The sequence below is a fragment of the Dama dama genome, chromosome 3 (genome assembly GCF_033118175.1).
Source record: "Dama dama isolate Ldn47 chromosome 3, ASM3311817v1, whole genome shotgun sequence".
Classification (NCBI taxonomy): Eukaryota; Metazoa; Chordata; class Mammalia; order Artiodactyla; family Cervidae; genus Dama; species Dama dama.
Window position 1 is genome coordinate 2,221,827 of NC_083683.1, and position 17,941 is coordinate 2,239,767.

General features: G+C 41.5%; 1 protein-coding gene across 1 annotated transcript; it reads left to right on the forward strand.

The window, feature by feature from the left end:
• Nucleotides 1–2,190: 2,190 nt before the first annotated feature.
• On the forward strand, nt 2,191–3,576 carry LOC133041312 (F-box/WD repeat-containing protein 2-like). Its single transcript, XM_061121814.1, has one exon. The coding sequence runs from the start codon at nt 2,212–2,214 to the stop codon at nt 3,574–3,576; it is 1,365 nt and encodes a 454-aa protein (XP_060977797.1). The 5' UTR covers nt 2,191–2,211.
• Nucleotides 3,577–17,941: the final 14,365 nt, after the last annotated feature.

Consider the following 17,941-nt stretch of genomic DNA (forward strand, 5'->3'; position numbering starts at 1 on the left):
TGTGAAAAATATGAAGAGCTTCAAAAGGTGTCAAAAATATTAGGAGCAGGAAACGGTCTGAAAAATAGGAAGAGCATGAAGCGGTGGTCAAAAACAAGAAAGGAATGAAAATTTGTGAAAAATATGAAGAGCTTCAAAAGGTTTGAAAAATATGAAGAACTTCAAAAGGTGTCAAAAATTAAATGAGCATGAAACGGTCTGAAAAATAGGAGGTGCATGAAGCGGTGTTGAAAATCATGAAGAGCCTGAAAAGGTGTGAAAAATATGAAGAGCTTCAAAAGATGTACAAAATGAGATGTGCATGAAACGGACTGAAAAATCGGAGGAGCATGACGTGGTGTTGAAAAACATGAAGAGCCTGAAAATGTGTGAAATATATGAACAGCTTCCAAATGTGTCAAATATATGAGGAGCATGAAACGGTCTGAAAAATAGCAGGAGCATGAAGCGATGTTGAAAAACATGAAGAGCCTGAAAATGTGTGAAAAATATGAAGAACTTCTCAAGGTGTCAAAAATATGAGGAGCATGGAACGGTCTGAAAAGTTGGAGGAGCATGAAGTCGTTGTGAAAAACATGAAGAACCTGAAAAGGTGTGCAAAATATGAAGAGCTTCAAAAGGTGTGAAATTCATGAGGAGATGAAACGGTCTGAAAAATAGAAGGGGCATGAAGCGGTGTTCAAACACATGCAGAGACTGAAAAGGTGCCAAAAATATGAAGAGCTTCAAAAGGTGTCAATAATGAGATGAGAATGAAACGGTCTGAAAAATAGGAGGAGCATGAAGTGGTGTTGAAAAAAATGAAGAGCCTGAGAAGTTGTGAAAAATATGAAGAGTTTCAAAAGACGTGAAAAATATGAAGAGCTTCAAAAGATATAAAAAATGAGATGAGCATGAAACGGTCTGAAAAATAAGAGGAGCATGAAGCGGTGTTGAAAAACATGAAGAGTCTGAAAAGGTGTGAGAAATATGAAGAGCTTCAACAGGTGTCAAAATTATTAGGAGCATGAAAGGGTCTGCAAAAAAGGAGAAGCATGAAGTGGTGTTGAAAAACATGAAGAGCCTGAAAAGGTGTGAAAAATATGAAGAGCTTCAAAAGGTGTGAAAAATATGAGGAGCTTGAAACGTTCTGAAAAATAGGAGGATCAAGAAACGGTGTTCAAAAACATGAAGAGGCTGAAATGGTGTGAAAAATATGAAGAGCTTTAAAAGGTGTCAAAATATGAGGAGCATGAAACGTTCTGAAAAATAGGAGGATCAAGAAACGGTGTTCAAAAACATGAAGAGGCTGAAATGGTGTGAAAAATATGAAGAGCCTCAAAAAATGTCAAACATATAAGGAGTATGAAATGGTCTCAAAAATAGGAGGAGCATGAAGCGGTCTTGAAAACCATGAAGAGCCTGAAACCGTGAGAAAAATAAGAAGAGCTTCAAAAATGTGAAAAATATGAAGAGCTTCAAAAGGTATGAAAAATATGAAGAGCTTCAAAAGTTGTCAAAAATTAGATGAGCATGAAACGGTCTGAAAAATAGGAGGTGCATGAAGCTGTGTTGAAAATCATGAAGAGCCTGAAAAGGTGTGAAAATATGAAGAGCTTCAAAAGCTGTGAAAAATATGAAGAGCTTCAAAAGGTGTCAAAAATATGAGGAGCATGAAATGGACGGAAAAATAGGAGGAGCATGAAACGGTGTTGAAAAACATGAAGAGCCTGAAAATGTGTGAAAAATATGTAGAGCTTCAAAAGGTGTGAAAAATAAGAAGAGCTTCAAAAGATGTAAAAAATGAGATGTGCATGAAACAGACTGAAAATCGGAGGAGCATGAAGTGGTGTTGAAAAACATGAAGAGCCTGAAAATGTGTGAAATATATGAACAGCTTCAAAATGTGTCAAATATATGAGGAGCATGAAACGGACTGCAAAATAGCAGGAGCATGAAGCGGTGTTGAAAAACATGAAGAGCCTGAAAAGGTGTGAAAAATATGAAGAGCTTCAAAAGGTGTGAAAAATATGAACAGCTTCAGAGCACCGGAAGCCGCTCCCCTGAGAGGCTGCGGACCCAGAGCGGCGGCCGCCGGTCCAGGCGCCATGGCTGCCGAGCGGACCTGGCCGCTGGGAGGCTCTGGCGGCCCGAGCGCGCCTAGTTGGTGTGAGCCTGGCGCGAGGTCCCGTGCCCTGGGGCGCTCGCTCAGGTAAATTTTTCCATAACCTTATGGAGAGAAAGGACTTTGAGACATGGCTTGATAACATTTCTGTTACATTTCTTTCTCTGAAGGACTTGCAGAAAAATGAAACTCTGGATCACCTGATTAGTCTGAGTGGGGCAGTCCAGCTCAGACACCTCTCCAATAACCTGGAGACTCTGCTCAATCGGGACTTCCTCACACTCCTTCCCCTGGAGCTCAGTTTTTATTTGTTAAAATGGCTCGACCCTCAGACTTTACTCATGTGCTGCCTCGTCTCTAAACAGTGGAATAAGGTGATAAGTGCCTGTACAGAGGTGTGGCAGACCGCCTGTAAAAATTTGGGCTGGCAGATAGATGATTCTGTTCAGGACGCTTTGCACTGGAAGAAGGTTTATTTGAAGGCTATTTTGAGAATGAAGCAACTGGAGGACCATGAAGCCTTTGAGACCTCATCTTTAATTGGACACAGTGCCAGAGTGTATGCACTTTACTACAAAGATGGACTTCTGTGTACAGGGTCAGATGACTTGTCTGCAAAACTGTGGGATGTGAGCACAGGGCAGTGTGTTTATGGCATCCAGACGCACACTTGTGCTGCGGTGAAGTTTGATGAGCAGAAGCTTGTGACAGGCTCCTTTGACAACACCGTGGCCTGCTGGGAATGGAGCTCCGGAGCCAGGACCCAGCACTTCCGGGGGCACACGGGGGCGGTGTTTAGTGTTGACTACAACGACGAACTGGACGTCTTGGTGAGTGGCTCTGCAGACTTCACCGTGAAAGTATGGGCTTTATCTGCTGGGACATGCCTGAACACTCTCACCGGGCACACAGAATGGGTCACCAAGGTGGTCTTGCAGAAGTGCAAAGTCAAGTCTCTCTTGCACAGCCCTGGAGACTACATCCTCTTAAGTGCAGACAAATATGAGATCAAGATTTGGCCAATTGGGAGAGAAATTAACTGCAAGTGCTTAAAGACGTTGTCTGTCTCTGAGGATAGAAGTATCTGCCTGCAGCCAAGACTTCATTTTGATGGCAAATACATTGTCTGTAGTTCGGCACTGGGCCTCTACCAGTGGGACTTCGCCAGTTATGATATTCTCAGGGTCATCAAGACTCCGGAGATAGCAAACCTGGCCTTGCTTGGCTTTGGAGACATCTTTGCCCTGCTGTTTGACAACCGCTACCTGTATATCCTGGACTTGTGGACAGAGAGCCTGATTAGCCGCTGGCCTCTCCCCGAGTATAGGAAGTCCAAGAGGGGCTCCAGCTTCCTGGCGGGTGAAGCGTCCTGGCTGAACGGACTGGACGGGCACAACGACACGGGCCTGGTCTTTGCCACCAGCATGCCTGACCACAGCATCCACCTGGTGCTGTGGAAGCAGCACGGCTGACGTGGGGTGCCGGGGCTGCGGCCCTGGCGCACGGCCCCTGGCAGCCACCTGCATGAACCAAAGTTCTCACCTCACGGCATCATCGCGCAGCGCACAATCACTATCTGTTTGCCGGGGCCGGGGCTCGGGGCGGGGGGCTCGTCTTGTGGACACACACCGCAGCACGCTGACGGGGCGCACCGTTGGCTTCATGTGTTCCTAGTTTGTGGTCAGTGTGAGAGGCTTCGTCTGGGGTTCATCATTTATTTGTCCTTAGTTATGTGGGTCCGTGTGAGAGGCTGCATCTGGGGTTCATCTTTCTTGAATATTGGTTTTAAGTAAAGAAATTTAAATGGCTCATTAATCTGCTAATTGGTTGCCTATAAAAACACAGTCTATTATTAAAGCTTTTTACCATTGCCTTTTTCTCTTTTGAAATTGAAGCAAAGGTGCTATGATGTTGTTACAGCAACTTTTCTCACATGGGGCTTAGCTTTTATAACGACCCGTGTTATAAAGACCACCAAGTTCTGTGACATTCATGCTCTCCACCAAATGCCAGTTCTAAAGAAAATGTGTCTTCAGTGCAAATCCAGTTCTATAGATTGATGGTTTGTGACACGTTTTAAGCCCTCATTCTTGTCAGAGCCAAGGTCGGCCGTGTCTGAGATGCACGAAGTTCTGTAGTCTTTGTTTCTGTGGAACAAGCTGGCTGGGTCACCTGCCACCTCCATGACTGCGTAGAGGGGACACGGTTCAGTGGAAGGCGCCAAGCTGGCAGACTGAAGCCTGGCTCTGTTCCCTAGGAGCCCCGCAGCCCAGGAGTGCAGTTCTCTGGCCCCGTTTTCTGTGTCTGTATAGCTAGTTGTTAGGCTGTCATTTGATTTCTGGGATTCTTTCTGGTCCTGTGTCTGCCGAGCTGTGCAAAAGTTGATGCTTCAGTTTTGTCCAATTGCTAATTCGTTGTTTCTTGGCATGATGATCTTGGAGATCATCTATAAATGAAACCACTGATACAAAGTTGTCATCTATAAGGAAATCAAACATGCAAAAAAAAAAGAATGGATAAAAGGGAATGTGGAAAATGTTAACATAGTCTGCTTTAAAAACTGTATGCAGTTGGTGGAAGAAGTGCTGAGAGGAGTTGGGGTTCTCTGGAGAGGCAGGGTGTGCCAGTTCAGAGGGAGAGGTCCCTGACCCTGACGCTCCGTCCTCCGCTGTCTCTCTCTTGATGGGTTGCCTCAGGCAGGCTAACTTTCTGTTGAAAGTGAAGGACTTGCGCTAGATTGGGGTTTGCAAACTCACAGGCCCGGGGAGCCATGCAGAGAGCATAGGTGAGCGCCGCCCTCCGGGCAGGATGGAGCTGTACCAGGGGACGCTCCTCTGACGGGCGGTTTCAGAGCCCTGCCTGCCACGCGGGAGGAAGCCCAGCGTTGCACAGGCCTTCTGATGTGTCAGGTGGAGCTAGGCCTCCAGAATTGTGTTTATAATTCCCTAATTTTAAAAATGTGGACAATGACTTGGAGATCATGTGAAATGCAGTGGGCTAATAAACGAAGCGAGTCTGCAGGCTGCCAGTTCACATTCCCCACCTTCTCATTCCTGCAGAGTAGGCGAGGCTGTGATTCGACAGTGGCGGTGTTTTAATGTAATTGTCACAAACATTAGGGAGACAGTCTAGGGAACGAGTGTTGGGAAGAATTTAAGAGTTCCCAGTTGTGTGACAGAGGAGTGAGGAGGGGGCGTTTCAGTCACTGACCTCCAGGAAAGTATTAATAGTTAGAAGATGAATTTAAGAGCTGGAGCCTGAGTGGGAGGCCCTGCCTGGGAATATGAGGGATTCTTTCTTCTTGTTAACTTTGATATTAACCCATTTTTCAGGTAGGAAAAGGGTTGCTGGTAGAGCTGAGAATGATTCAAAGTACAGGGGGAACACCACACTCCCAAATCCTATCACCCTAGAGCCTGACAACAGACCTCCAAATGCTGCAAAGTCAGGGTTTATGAGAACTGACGGTTGCTCCCAAGGATGGATTTAGGTAATATCCATGCCGAGACTCTGAGGAAATCAGGTGAAAGAACAAGATCTTCATACCCCAAATCCATCTCACATTGATTTCTGTGGGTGAGTGCTGCTTGGTCCTTTTAAGAAATGGGACTAGGTTCAAAGCTGGAATCTACTTCTCAGGAAACCCAGGAGGCTTTGGGCCACGGTGAGGGGAAATGACTTTTCTCATTTTCATCCACCTGGAACATGAAACTGAGATCACAGGTCTAATGATCATCCGTAGTCCCACCTCACCTTCTGACATACATCCAGTTGCTTTAAAGACCACGCGATTATGTAGTCATCTGTGGGGAAACTTTGAAATGACAGACCTAAAGCTTGTATGGCAGGCCCCGTCTCCTTTCGGTTTTCAGTGGCGAGTACCAAGGTTACCACCGAGGTGGCGCAGCTGATTCTGACCTCGGTGCTCAGAGCCCTGCCTTCATCCCTCTTCGTATAGTGTTGCGGTCCATAGAGTCAGAGCCATGGTTTTTCCAGTAGTCATGTACAGATGTGAGAGTTGGACCATAAATAAGGCTGAGCACCAAAGAACTGATGCTTTTGAATTGTGGTGATGGAGAAGACTCTTGAAGTCCCTTGGACAGCCAGGAGATCAATCAATCCTAAAGGAAATCAACCCTGAATATTCACTGAAAGGACTGATGCTGAAGCTGAGGCTCCAATTCTTTGGCCACCTGATGCAAAGAGGCAACTCATTAAGAGAAGACCCTGATGTTGAGAAAGATTGAAGGCAAAAGGAGAAGGGGGCTGAAGAGATAGTTTGATAGCATCACTGACTCAGTGGACATGAATTTGAGCAAACTCTGGGAGATAGTGGAGGACAGAGGAGGAGCCTGGCGTGCTGCATGCAGTCCATGGTGTGGCAAAGAGTTGGACACGACTTAGTGACTAAACAACAACAACTTCTATAAAAATGGAAAACCGACCCATCCTTTGGAAAAGAATAAAGCGAGGTGGGGAGTTGAGCACAGTGGATAGGGGTAACTCAGGCTCCTTTCACAGAGTTGGGGGCGCTCTTTCCCGGACACTGACTTCTGCTTCCGTAGCTCAGAGGCTAGGGATTTGCCTTTGCTGCTTCTTTTGTGAGTATTCTCATTTCTGAAAAATTCTTAGGTCATGAACAGATAGACTCCATCTTTCTTCCCGAGCATTGGATTTCTCCAGTAACCCTGGTGTGGTAGAAGGTGGGGTGGCTGTCAGCTCAGGTCTCTGGAGGGACTCATAAGAACTTGGGGCTCTGGGGAGAGGATGGGGTCCGAGAGAGCTGAGGGGGTGTGAGGTTTCAGCAGACTTGGTTCCCATTCCAAAGGAAGCTGGTTCCCCCCCCACAGCAAACCCCATTATTTGAAGAATATAATAAGTGATGTCAACAGCTGGGTTTCACCTGACATCTTAGACCTATCAGAGAAGTAGGAAGAAAGACTTCCTCCAGGGGAGGGGCTTGAATTTGAACAAATCCCACAGGAAGTACACATGTTTGAATAGCTTTTAAGTGGAGGAAAGGGAATGTTGCTATTCGGTTTTAAGGTGTGCACTTCCTTTTTCCTAGTTCAAAGTTACTCTGTTCTGGCCATTGGGAGTGCTCAGGAAAACATGAGTGAGGGTCATGTGATCATGCTAGTGTTTGCTCTCGGGAGAATGTTGAGTGCTCTGCATTTGTAAAACATCTTAGGGAGAAAAGAAGTACTTTTGCAAACAGTATTATGTTAGTCATGCAGAAATCGTTGCTGTCAGGTGAGGCGTTTCAGCTGAACAGAAGCGGCTAAGGAGAGGAGCCCAGCTTGATGCGTTACTTTGGCCAAACCCAGCCAACCCCTGAAGCCGTGGTGGTTGCCCCGACTTCTGGGGTGCCTAGAGATGGGTCTCTCCACCGTCTCACATCTGGCTCTCCATGCCTCCTCGTCTGGGCCTCTGCCGGGCCCTGGCATCCGAACCGCTTGCCGTTGCCTGTAGGGAAGCGTGTAGTCAGACTGCTGCCCTGGGAGGCAGCCTGCGCCAGGGCGCACTCTCCGCTTTCCTTCAGCGCCACGGGGTTGTCAGCGTAGGGGAGAGGCCCCAGGTCCGTCCCCGACACAGCCTTCCTACCTGCTTATGCTGGTGCTTGCCAAGGTTTGAGGGGACCAAGACCCTCTTGAGAATTCTGCAGTCCCTAGACAGTGTCTGACAGAGGGGCCAGGTTAGCACTCCCGACACAAGTGCCTGCCGGCCACCTCTGTGTCCTGATCTGCAGCTCCCTGCGCTTGCTCTAGGAAATGGGATTTCTTTCAGGATAAGTCACCAGATGGATTACCAGTTACCTTTGTACCACTCCCTTCAGCCTGATGAGGCTGAGTGACCGTGCTCGGTGCAAAAAGGTGTTTTGCTATCAAGTCGTTTCCGTGTGTATCCAGTCTCCCCCAGTTGCTTAAAACTTGTGTTACAGTCTTGACTAGTGTGAACATACTTAATGGTTGCAGCTTAAGAGACCCAGCTAACTTCAACTCTTCATGAATGTACTCAAATAAAAATGTGTTTTTGCATATTTAAAAAAAAAAAAAAGAAAAATATGAACAGCTTCAAAAGGTGTAAAAAATGAGATGAGCATGAAGCGGTCTGAAAAATAGGAGGAGCATGAAGTGGTGTTGAAGAACATGAAGTGCCTGAAAAGGTGTGAAATATATAATGATCTTCAAAAGGTGTGAAAAATATGAGGAGCATGAAACAGTCTGAAGAATAGGAGGAGCATGAAGCGGTGTTCAAAAACATGAAGAGCCTGGAAAGGTGTGAAAAATATGAAAAGCTTAAAAGGTGTGAAAAATATGAACAGCTTCAAAAGGTGTGAAATACATGAGGAGCATGAAACGGTCTGAAAAATAGGAGGATCAAGAAGCGGTGTTGAAAAACATGAAGAGCCTGAAAAGGTGTGAAAAATATGCAGAGCTTCAAAAGGTGTGAAATACATGAGGAGCATTAAACGGTCTGAAAAATAGGAGGAGCATGAAGCGGTGTTGAAAATCGTGAAGAGCCTGAAAAGCTGTGAAAAATATGAAGAGCTTCAAAAGGTGTGAAAAATATGAGGAAAATTAAACGGTCTGAAAAATAGGAGGAGCATCAAGCAGTGTTCAAAAACTTGAAGAGCCTGACAAGTTGTGTAAAATATGTAGAGCTTCAAAAGGTGTCAAATATATGAGGAGCATGAAACGGTCTGAAAAATAGGAGCAGCATGAAACGGTGTTCAAAAACATGAAGAGCCTGAAAAGGTGTGAAAAATATGAAGAGCTTCAAAAGGTGTGAAAAATAGGAGGAGCATGAAGCGTTGTTGTGAAACATGAACAGCCTGAAAAGGTTTGAAAAATATGAAGAGCTTCAAAAGGTGTCAAAAATATGAGGAGCATGAAACGGTCTGAAAAATAGGAGCAGCATGAAACGGTGTTCAAAAACATGAAGAGCCTGAAAAGGTGTGAAAAATATGAAGAGCTTCAAAAGGTGTGAAAAATAGGAGGAGCATGGAGCGTTGTTGAAAAACATGAAGAGCTTGAAAATGTGTGAAAAATATGAAGAGCTTCAAAAAGTGTCAAAAATATGAGGAGCATGAATCGGTCTGAAAAATTGGAGGAGCATGAAGTGGAGTTAAAAAACATGAAGAGCCTGAAAACATGTGAAAAATATGAAGAGCTTCAAAAGGTGTGAAAAATAGGAGGAGCATGAAGCGTTGTTGAAAAACATGAAGAGCCTGAAAAGGTGTGAAAAATATGAAGAGCTTCAAAAAGTGTCAAAAATATGAGGAGCATGAATCCGTCTGAAAAATTGGAGGAGCATGAAGTGGAGTTGAAAAACATGAAGAGCCTGAAAACATGTGAAAAATATGAAGAGCTTCAAAAGGTGTGAAAAATATGAACAGCTTCAAAAGGTGTAAAAAATGAGATGACCATGAAGCGGTCTGAAAAATAGGAGGAGCATGAAGTCGTGTTGAAGAACATGAAGTGCCTGAAAGGTGTGAAATATATAATGAGCATCAAAAGGTGTGAAAAATATGAGGAGCATGAAACGGTCTGAAGAATAGGAGGAGCATGAAGCGGTGTTCAAAAACATGAAGAGCCTGGAAAGGTGTGAAAAGTATGAAAAGCTTCAAAATGTGTGAAAAATATTTACAGCTTCTAAAGGTGTGAAATACATGAGGAGCATGAAACGGTCTAAAAAATAGGAGGAGAATGAAGCGATGTTCAAAAACATGAAGAGCCTGAAAAGGTGTGAAAAATATGAAGACCTTCAAAAAGTGTGAAAAATATGAGAAGCATGAAAAGGTCTGAAAAATAGGAGGAGCATGAAGCGGTGTTCAAATACATGAAGAGCCTGAAAAGATGTGAAAAATATGAAGAGCTTCAAAAGATGTCAAAAATATGAGGAGCAGGAAACGGTCTGAAAAATAGGAGGAGCATGAAGCGCTGTTCAAATACACGTAGAGCCTGAAAAGGTGTGAAAAATATGAAGAGCTTCAAAAGGTGTCAAAAATAGGAGGAGCATGAAACGGTCTCAAAAATAGGAGGAACATGAAGTGGTGTTGAAATACATGAAGAGCCTGAAAAGGTGTGAAAAATATGAAGAGCTTTAAAAGGTGTCAAAAATATGAGGAGCATGAAACGGTCTGAAAAATAGGAGGAGCATGAAGCGCTGTTCAAAAATATGAAGAGCCTACAAAGATGTGAAAAATATGAGAGCTTCAAAAGGTGTGAAATACATGAGGAGCAATATACGGTCTGCAAAAAAGGCGGAGTATGAAGCGGTGTTCAAAAACATGAATAGTTTGAAAAGGTGTGAAAGATATGAACAGCATCAAAAGGTGTGAAAAACAGAAGCAGCATGAAACGGTGTTCAAAAACGTGAAGAGCCTAATAATGTGTGAAAAATATGAAGAGCTTCAAAAGGTGTGAAAAATATGAGGAGCATGAAACGGTCTGAAAAATAGGAGGAGCATGAAACGGTGTTCAAAAACATGAAGAGCCTGAAAACGTGTGAAAAATATGAAGAGCTTCAAAAGGTGTGAAATACATGAGGAGCATGAAACAGTCTGAAAAATAGGAGGAGCATGTATCGGTGTTGAAAAACATGAAGAGCCTGAAAAGGTGTGAAAAATATGAAGAGCTTCAAAAGGTGTCAAAATTATGAGGAGCATGAAACGGTCTGAATAATAGGAGGAGCATGAAGTGGAGTTGAAAAACGTGAAGAGCCTAAAAAAGTGTTAAATATATGAAGAGCTTCAAAAGGTGTGAAATATATGAGGAGCTTCAAAAGGTGTCAAAAATAAGAGGAGCATGAAACGGTCTGAAAAATAGCAGGAGCATGAAGCGGTGTGTAAAAACATGAAGAGCCTGAAAAGGTGTGAAGTATATGAAGAGCTTCAAAATGTGTCAAAATTATGAGAAGCATGCAACGGTCTAGAAAATGGGACGAGCTTAAAACGGTGTTGAAAAATATGAAGAGCCTGAAAAGGTGTGAAGTATATGAAGAGCTTCAAAATGTGTCAAAATTATGAGAAGCATGCAACGGTCTAGAAAATGGGACGAGCTTAAAACGGTGTTGAAAAATATGAAGAGCCTGAAAAGGTGTGAAGTATATGAAGAGCTTCAAAATGTGTCAAAATTATGAGAAGCATGCAACGGTCTGAAAAATAGGAGGAGCATGAAGCGGTGTTGAAAAACCTGAAGAGCCTGAAAAGGGGTGAAAATTATGAAGAGCTTCAAAAGGTGTAAAAAATATGAGGAGTATGAAACGGTCTGAAAAATAAGAGGAGCAAGAAGCAGTGTTCAAAAACATGAAGAGCCTGAAAACGTTTGAAAAATATGAAGAGCTTGAATCGGTGTGAAAAATATGAAGAGCTTCAAAAGGTGTCAGAAATGAGAGGAGCATGAAACGGTCTGAAAAATAGGATGAGCATGAAGCGGTGTTGAAAAACATGAAGAGCCTGAAAAGGTGTGAAATATATGAAGAGCTTCAAAAGGTGTCAGAAATGAGAGAGCATGAAACGGTCTGAAAAATAGGAGGAGCATGAAGCAATGTTCAAAAACATGAAGAGGCTTAAAAGGTGTGCAAAAAATGAAGCGCTTCAAAAGGTGTGAAAAATATGAAAAGCTTCAAAAGCTGTCAAAAAAGAGGTGAGCATGAAACGGTCTGAGAAATTGGAGCAGCATGAAGCGGTGTTGAAAAACATGAAGAGACTGAAAAGGGTTGAAAAATATGAAGAGTTTCAAAAGATGTGAAAAATATGAAGTGCTTTAAAAGCTCTCAAAAATTAAATGAGCATGAAACGGTCTGAAAAATCGGAGGAGCATGAAGCTGTGTTGAAAAACATGAAGAGAATGAAAAGGTGTAAAAAATATGAAGAGCTTCAAAAGGTTTCAAAAAAATGAGGAGAATGAAACGGTCTGAAAAATAGGAGGATTATGAAGGGTATGTAAAAACATGAAGAGCCTGAAAAGGTGTGAAAAATATGAAGAGCTTCAAAAGGTGTCAAAATTATGACGAACATGAAACGGTCTGAAAAATAGGAGGAGCATGAAGCTGTGTTCAAAAACATGAAAAGCCTGAAAAGGTGTGAAGAATATGAAGAGCTTCAAAAGGTGTCAAAAATGAGATGAGCATGAAGCGGTCTGAAAAATAGGAGGAGCATGAAGTGGCTTTGAAAAACATGAAGAGCCTGAAAAGGTGTGAAAAATATGAAGAGCTTCAAAAGGTGTTAAAATTATGACGAACATGAAAGGTCTGAAAAATAGGAGGAGCATGAAGCTGTGTTCAAAAACATGAAAAGCCTGAAAAGGTGTGAAAAATATGAAGAGCTTCAAAAGGTGTCAAAAATGAGATGAGCATGAAGCGGTCTGAAAAATAGGAGGAGCATGAAGTGGCGTTGAAAAACATGAACAGCCTGAAAAGTTGTGAAAAATATGAAGAGCTTCAAAAGGTGTGAAAAATATGATGAGCTTCAAAAGCTGTCAAATATGAGATGAGCATGAAACGGTCTGAAAAATAGGAGGAGCATGAAGTGGTGTTGAAAAACATGAAGAGCATGAAAAGGTGTGAAAAATATGAAGAGCTTCAAAAGGTGTCAAAAATAGGAGTAGCCTGAAATGGTGTTGAAAACATGAAGAGCATGAAAAGGTGTGAAAAATATGAAGAGCTTCAAAAGGTGTCAAAAATATGAGGAGCATGAAACGGTCTGAGAAATAGGAGGAGCATGAAGCGGTGTTGAAAAACATGAAGAGCCTGAAAAGGTGGGAAATATATGAAGGGCTTCAAAATGTGTCAAAAATATGAGGAGCATGAAACGGTCTGAAAAATAGGATGACGATGAAGTGGTGTTGAAAAACATGAAGAGCATGAAAAGGTGTGAAACATATGAAGAGCTTCAAAAGGAGTCAAAATATGAGGAGCATGAAACGGTCTGAAAAATAGGAGGAGCATGAAGCGATGTTCAAAAACATGAAGAGCATAAAAAGGTGAGAAAAATATGAAGAGCTTCAAAAGGTGTCAAAATTATGAGGAGCATGCAACGGTCTGGAAAATAGGACGAGAATAAAACGGTGTTGAAAAACATGAAGAGCCTGAAAATGTGTGAAATATATGAAGAGCTTCAAAAGGTGTCAAAAATATGAGGAGCATGAAACGGTCTGAAAAATAAGAGGAGCATGAAGCGGTGTTGAAAAACATGAAGAGCCTGAAAAGGTGTGAAAAAAATGAAGAGCTTCAAAACGTGTGAAAAATATGAAAAGCTTCAAAAGCTGTCAAAAGTGAGATGAGCATGAAATGGTCTGAAAAATAGGAGGAGCATGAAGTGGTGTTGAAAAACATGAAGGGCCTGAAAAAGTGTGAAATATATGAAGAGCTTCAAAAGGTGTGAAAAATATGTGGAGCTTCAAAAAGTGTCAAAAATATCAGGAGCATGAAACTGTCTGAAAAATAGGAAGAGCAAGAAGCGGTGTTGAAAAAGATGAAGAGCATGAAAAGGTGTGAAAAATATGAAGAGCTTCCAAAGGTGTCAAAAATATGAGGAGCATGAAACGGTCTGAAAAATAGGAGGAGCATGAAGCAGTGCTTAAAAACATGAAGAGCGTGAAAAGCTGTGAAATATATGAAGAGCTTCAAAATGTGTGAAAAATATGAGGAGCATGAAACGGTCTGAAAAATTGGTGGAGCATGAAGCGGTGTTGAAAAACATGAAGAGCCTGAAAAGGTGTGAAATATATGAAGAGCTTCAAAACCTGTGAAAAATATGAGGAGCATGAAACGGTCTGAAAAATTGGAGGAACATCAGGCGGTGTTGAAAAATATGAAGAGACTGAAAAGGGTTGAAAAATATGAAGAGCTTCAAAAGGTGTCAAAAATATGGGGACCATGAAACGGTCTGAAAAATAGGAGGAGCATGAAGCGGTGTTGAAAAACATGATGAGCGTGAAAAAGTGTGAAAAATATGAAGAGATTCAAAAGTTGTCAAAAATATAAGGAGCATGAAACGGTCTGAAAATTGGAGGAGCATGAAGCGGTGTTGAAAAACATGAAGAGCCTGAAAAGTTGTGAAATACATGAAGAGCTTCAAAAGGTGTCAAAAATATGAGGAGCATGAAACGGGTGAAAAATAGGAGGAGCATGTAGCGGTTGAGAAAAACATGAAACGCCTGAAAAAGTGTGAAATATATGAAGAGCTTCAAAAGGTGTGAAAAATACGAGGAGCTTCAACAGGTGTGAAAAATATGAGGAGCATGAAACGGTCTGAAAAATAGGAGGAGCATGAAACGGTGTTCAAAAACATGAAGAGCCTGAAAAGGTGTGAAAAATATGAAGAGCTTCAAAAGGTGTCAAAAATATGAGGAGCCTGAAACGGTCTGAAAAATAGGAGGAGCATGAAGCGGTGTTCAAAAAAATGAAGAGACTGAAAATGTGTGAAAAATATGAGGAGCTTCAAAAGGTGTCAAATTATGAGGAGCATGAAAAGGTCTGAAAAATAGGAGGAACATAAAACGGTGTTCAAAAACATGAAGGGCCTGAAAACGTGTGAAATATATGAAGAGATTCAAAAGGTGTCAAAAATATGAGGAGCATGAAACGGTCTGAAAATTGGAGGAGCATGAAGCGGTGTTGAAAAACATGAAGAGCCTGAAAAGTTGTGAAATACATGAAGAGCTTCAAAAGGTGTCAAAAATAGGAGGAGCATGAAACGGTCTGAAAAATATGAGGATCATGAAGCGGTTGTGAAAAACATGAAAAGCCTGAAAAGGTGTGAAAAATATGAAGAGCATCAAAAGGTGTGAAAAATATGAAGAGCTTCAAAAGGTGTCAAATATATGAGGAGCATGAAACGGTCTGAAAAATAGGAGGAGCATGAAACGGTGTTCAGAAACATGAGGAGCCTTAAAAGGTGTGAAAAATATGAAGAGCATCAAAAGGTGTGAAAAATATGAAGAGATTCAAATGTGTCAAAAATATGAGGAGCATGAAACGGTCTGAAAAATAGGAGGAGCATGAAACGGTGTTCAGAAACATGAGGAGCCTTAAAAGGTGTGAAAAATATGAAGAGCTTCCATAGGTGTGAAAAATATGAGGAGCATGAAACGGTCTCAAAAATAGGCGGAGCATGAAGCCGTGTTCAAAATCATGAAGAGCCTGAAAAGAGGTAAAAAATATGAAGAGCTTCAAAAGGTGTCAAATATATGAGGAACATGAAACGGTCTCAACAATAGGAGGAGCATGAAGTGGTATTGAAATTCATGAAGAGCCTCAAAAGGTGTGTAAATATGAAGAGCTTGAAAAGGTGTGAAATACATGAGGAGCATGAGACGGTCTGAAAAATAGGAGGAGCATGAAGCGGTGTGGAAAACATGAAGAGCTTGAGAAGGTGTGAAATATATGAAGAGCTTCAAAAGGTGTGAAAAATATGATGAGCTTCAAAAGCTGTCAAAAATGAGATGAACATGAAACGGTCTGAAAAATAGGAGGAGCATGAAGTGGTGTTGACAAACATAAAGGGCCTGAAAAAGTGTGAAATATATGAAGAGCTTCTAAAGATGTGAAAAATATGAGGAGCTTCAAAAGGTGTCAAAAATATGAGGAGCATGAAATGGTCAGAAAAATAGGAGGAGCATGAAACGGTGTTCAAAACATGAAGGGCCAGAAATGGTGTGAAAAATATGAAGAGCTTCAAAAGGTGTGAAAAATATGAGGAGCATGAAACGGTCTGAAAAAGAAGAGGAGCATGAAGAGGTGTTGAAAAACATGAAGAGCCTTAAAAGGTGTGAAAAATATGAAGAGCTTCAAAAGGTGTCAAAAATATGAGGAGCATGAGACGGTCTGAAAAATAGGAGGAGCATGACGGGGTTCAAAAACATGAAGAGCCTGAAAAGGTGAGAAAAATATGAAGAGTTTCAAAAGATGTGAAAAATATGAAGAGCTTCAAAAGCTCTCAAAAATTAAATGAGCATGAAACGGTCTGAAAAATAGGAGGAGCATGAAACGGTGTTCAAAAACATGAAGAGCCTGAAAACGTGTGGAAAATATGAGAGCGTCAAAAGGTGTGAAATACATGAGAAGCATGAAACGGTCTGAAAATAGAAGGAGAATGAAGCTGTGTTGAAAAACATGAAGAGACTGACAAGGTGTAAAAAATATGAAGAGCTTCAAAAGGTTTCAAACAAATGACGAGAATGAAACGGTCTGAAAAATAGGAGGGTCATGAAGCGGTGTTTAAAAACATGAAGAGCCTAAAAAGGTGTGAAAAATATGAAGAGCTTCAAAAGGTGTCAAAATTATGAGGAACATGAAACGGTCGGAAAAATAGGAGGAGCATGAATCGGTGTTCAAAAACATGAAGAGCCTGAAAAGGTGTGAAAAATATGCAGAGCGTCAAGAGGTGTGAAATACATGAGCAGCATGAAAAGGTCTGAAAAATAGGAGGAGCATGAATCGGTGTTGAAAAACATGAAGAGCCTGAAAAGGTGTGAAAAATATGAAGAGCTTCAAAAGGTGTCAAAATTATGAGGAGCATGAAACGGTCTGAATAATAGGAGGAGCATGAAGTGGAGTTGAAAAACGTGAAGAGCCTAAAAAAGTGTTAAATATATGAAGAGCTTCAAAAGGTGTGAAATATATGAGGAGCTTCAAAAGGTGTCAAAAATAAGAGGAGCATGAAACGGTCTGAAAAAAAGCAGGAGCATGAAGCGGTGTGTAAAAACATGAAGAGCCTGAAAAGGTGTGAAGTATATGAAGAGCTTCAAAATGTGTCAAAATTATGAGAAGCATGCAACGGTCTAGAAAATGGGACGAGCTTAAAACGGTGTTGAAAAATATGAAGAGCATGAAAAGGTGTGAAGTATATGAAGAGCTTCAAAATGTGTCAAAATTATGAGAAGCATGCAACGGTCTAGAAAATGGGACGAGCTTAAAACGGTGTTGAAAAATATGAAGAGCCTGAAAAGGTGTGAAGTATATGAAGAGCTTCAAAATGTGTCAAAATTATGAGAAGCATGCAGCGGTCTGAAAAATAGGAGGAGCATGAAGCGGTGTTGAAAAACATGAAGAGCCTGAAAAGGGGTGAAAATTATGAAGAGCTTCAAAAGGTGTAAAAAATATGAGGAGTATGAAACGGTCTGAAAAATAAGAGGAGCAAGAAGCAGTGTTCAAAAACATGAAGAGCCTGAAAACGTTTGAAAAATATGAAGAGCTTGAATCGGTGTGAAAAATATGAAGAGCTTCAAAAGGTGTCAGAAATGAGAGGAGCATGAAACAGTCTGAAAAATAGGATGAGCATGAAGCGGTGTTGAAAAACATGAAGAGCCTGAAAAGGTGTGAAATATATGAAGAGCTTCAAAAGGTGTCAGAAATGAGAGAGCATGAAACGGTCTGAAAAATAGGAGGAGCATGAAGCAATGTTCAAAAACATGAAGAGGCTTAAAAGGTGTGCAAAAAATGAAGCGCTTCAAAAGGTGTGAAAAATATGAAAAGCTTCAAAAGCTGTCAAAAAAGAGGTGAGCATGAAACGGTCTGAGAAATTGGAGCAGCATGAAGCGGTGTTGAAAAACATGAAGAGACTGAAAAGGGTTGAAAAATATGAAGAGTTTCAAAAGATGTGAAAAATATGAAGTGCTTTAAAAGCTCTCAAAAATTAAATGAGCATGAAACGGTCTGAAAAATCGGAGGAGCATGAAGCTGTGTTGAAATACATGAAGAGAATGAAAAGGTGTAAAAAATATGAAGAGCTTCAAAAGGTTTCAAAAAAATGAGGAGAATGAAACGGTCTGAAAAATAGGAGGATTATGAAGGGTATGTAAAAACATGAAGAGCCTGAAAAGGTGTGAA

Bases quoted from the DNA above. Each gene is read 5' to 3' on its own strand.
- LOC133041312 (XM_061121814.1), top strand. From the start codon at position 2,212: ATGGAGAGAAAGGACTTTGAGACATGGCTTGATAACATTTCTGTTACA.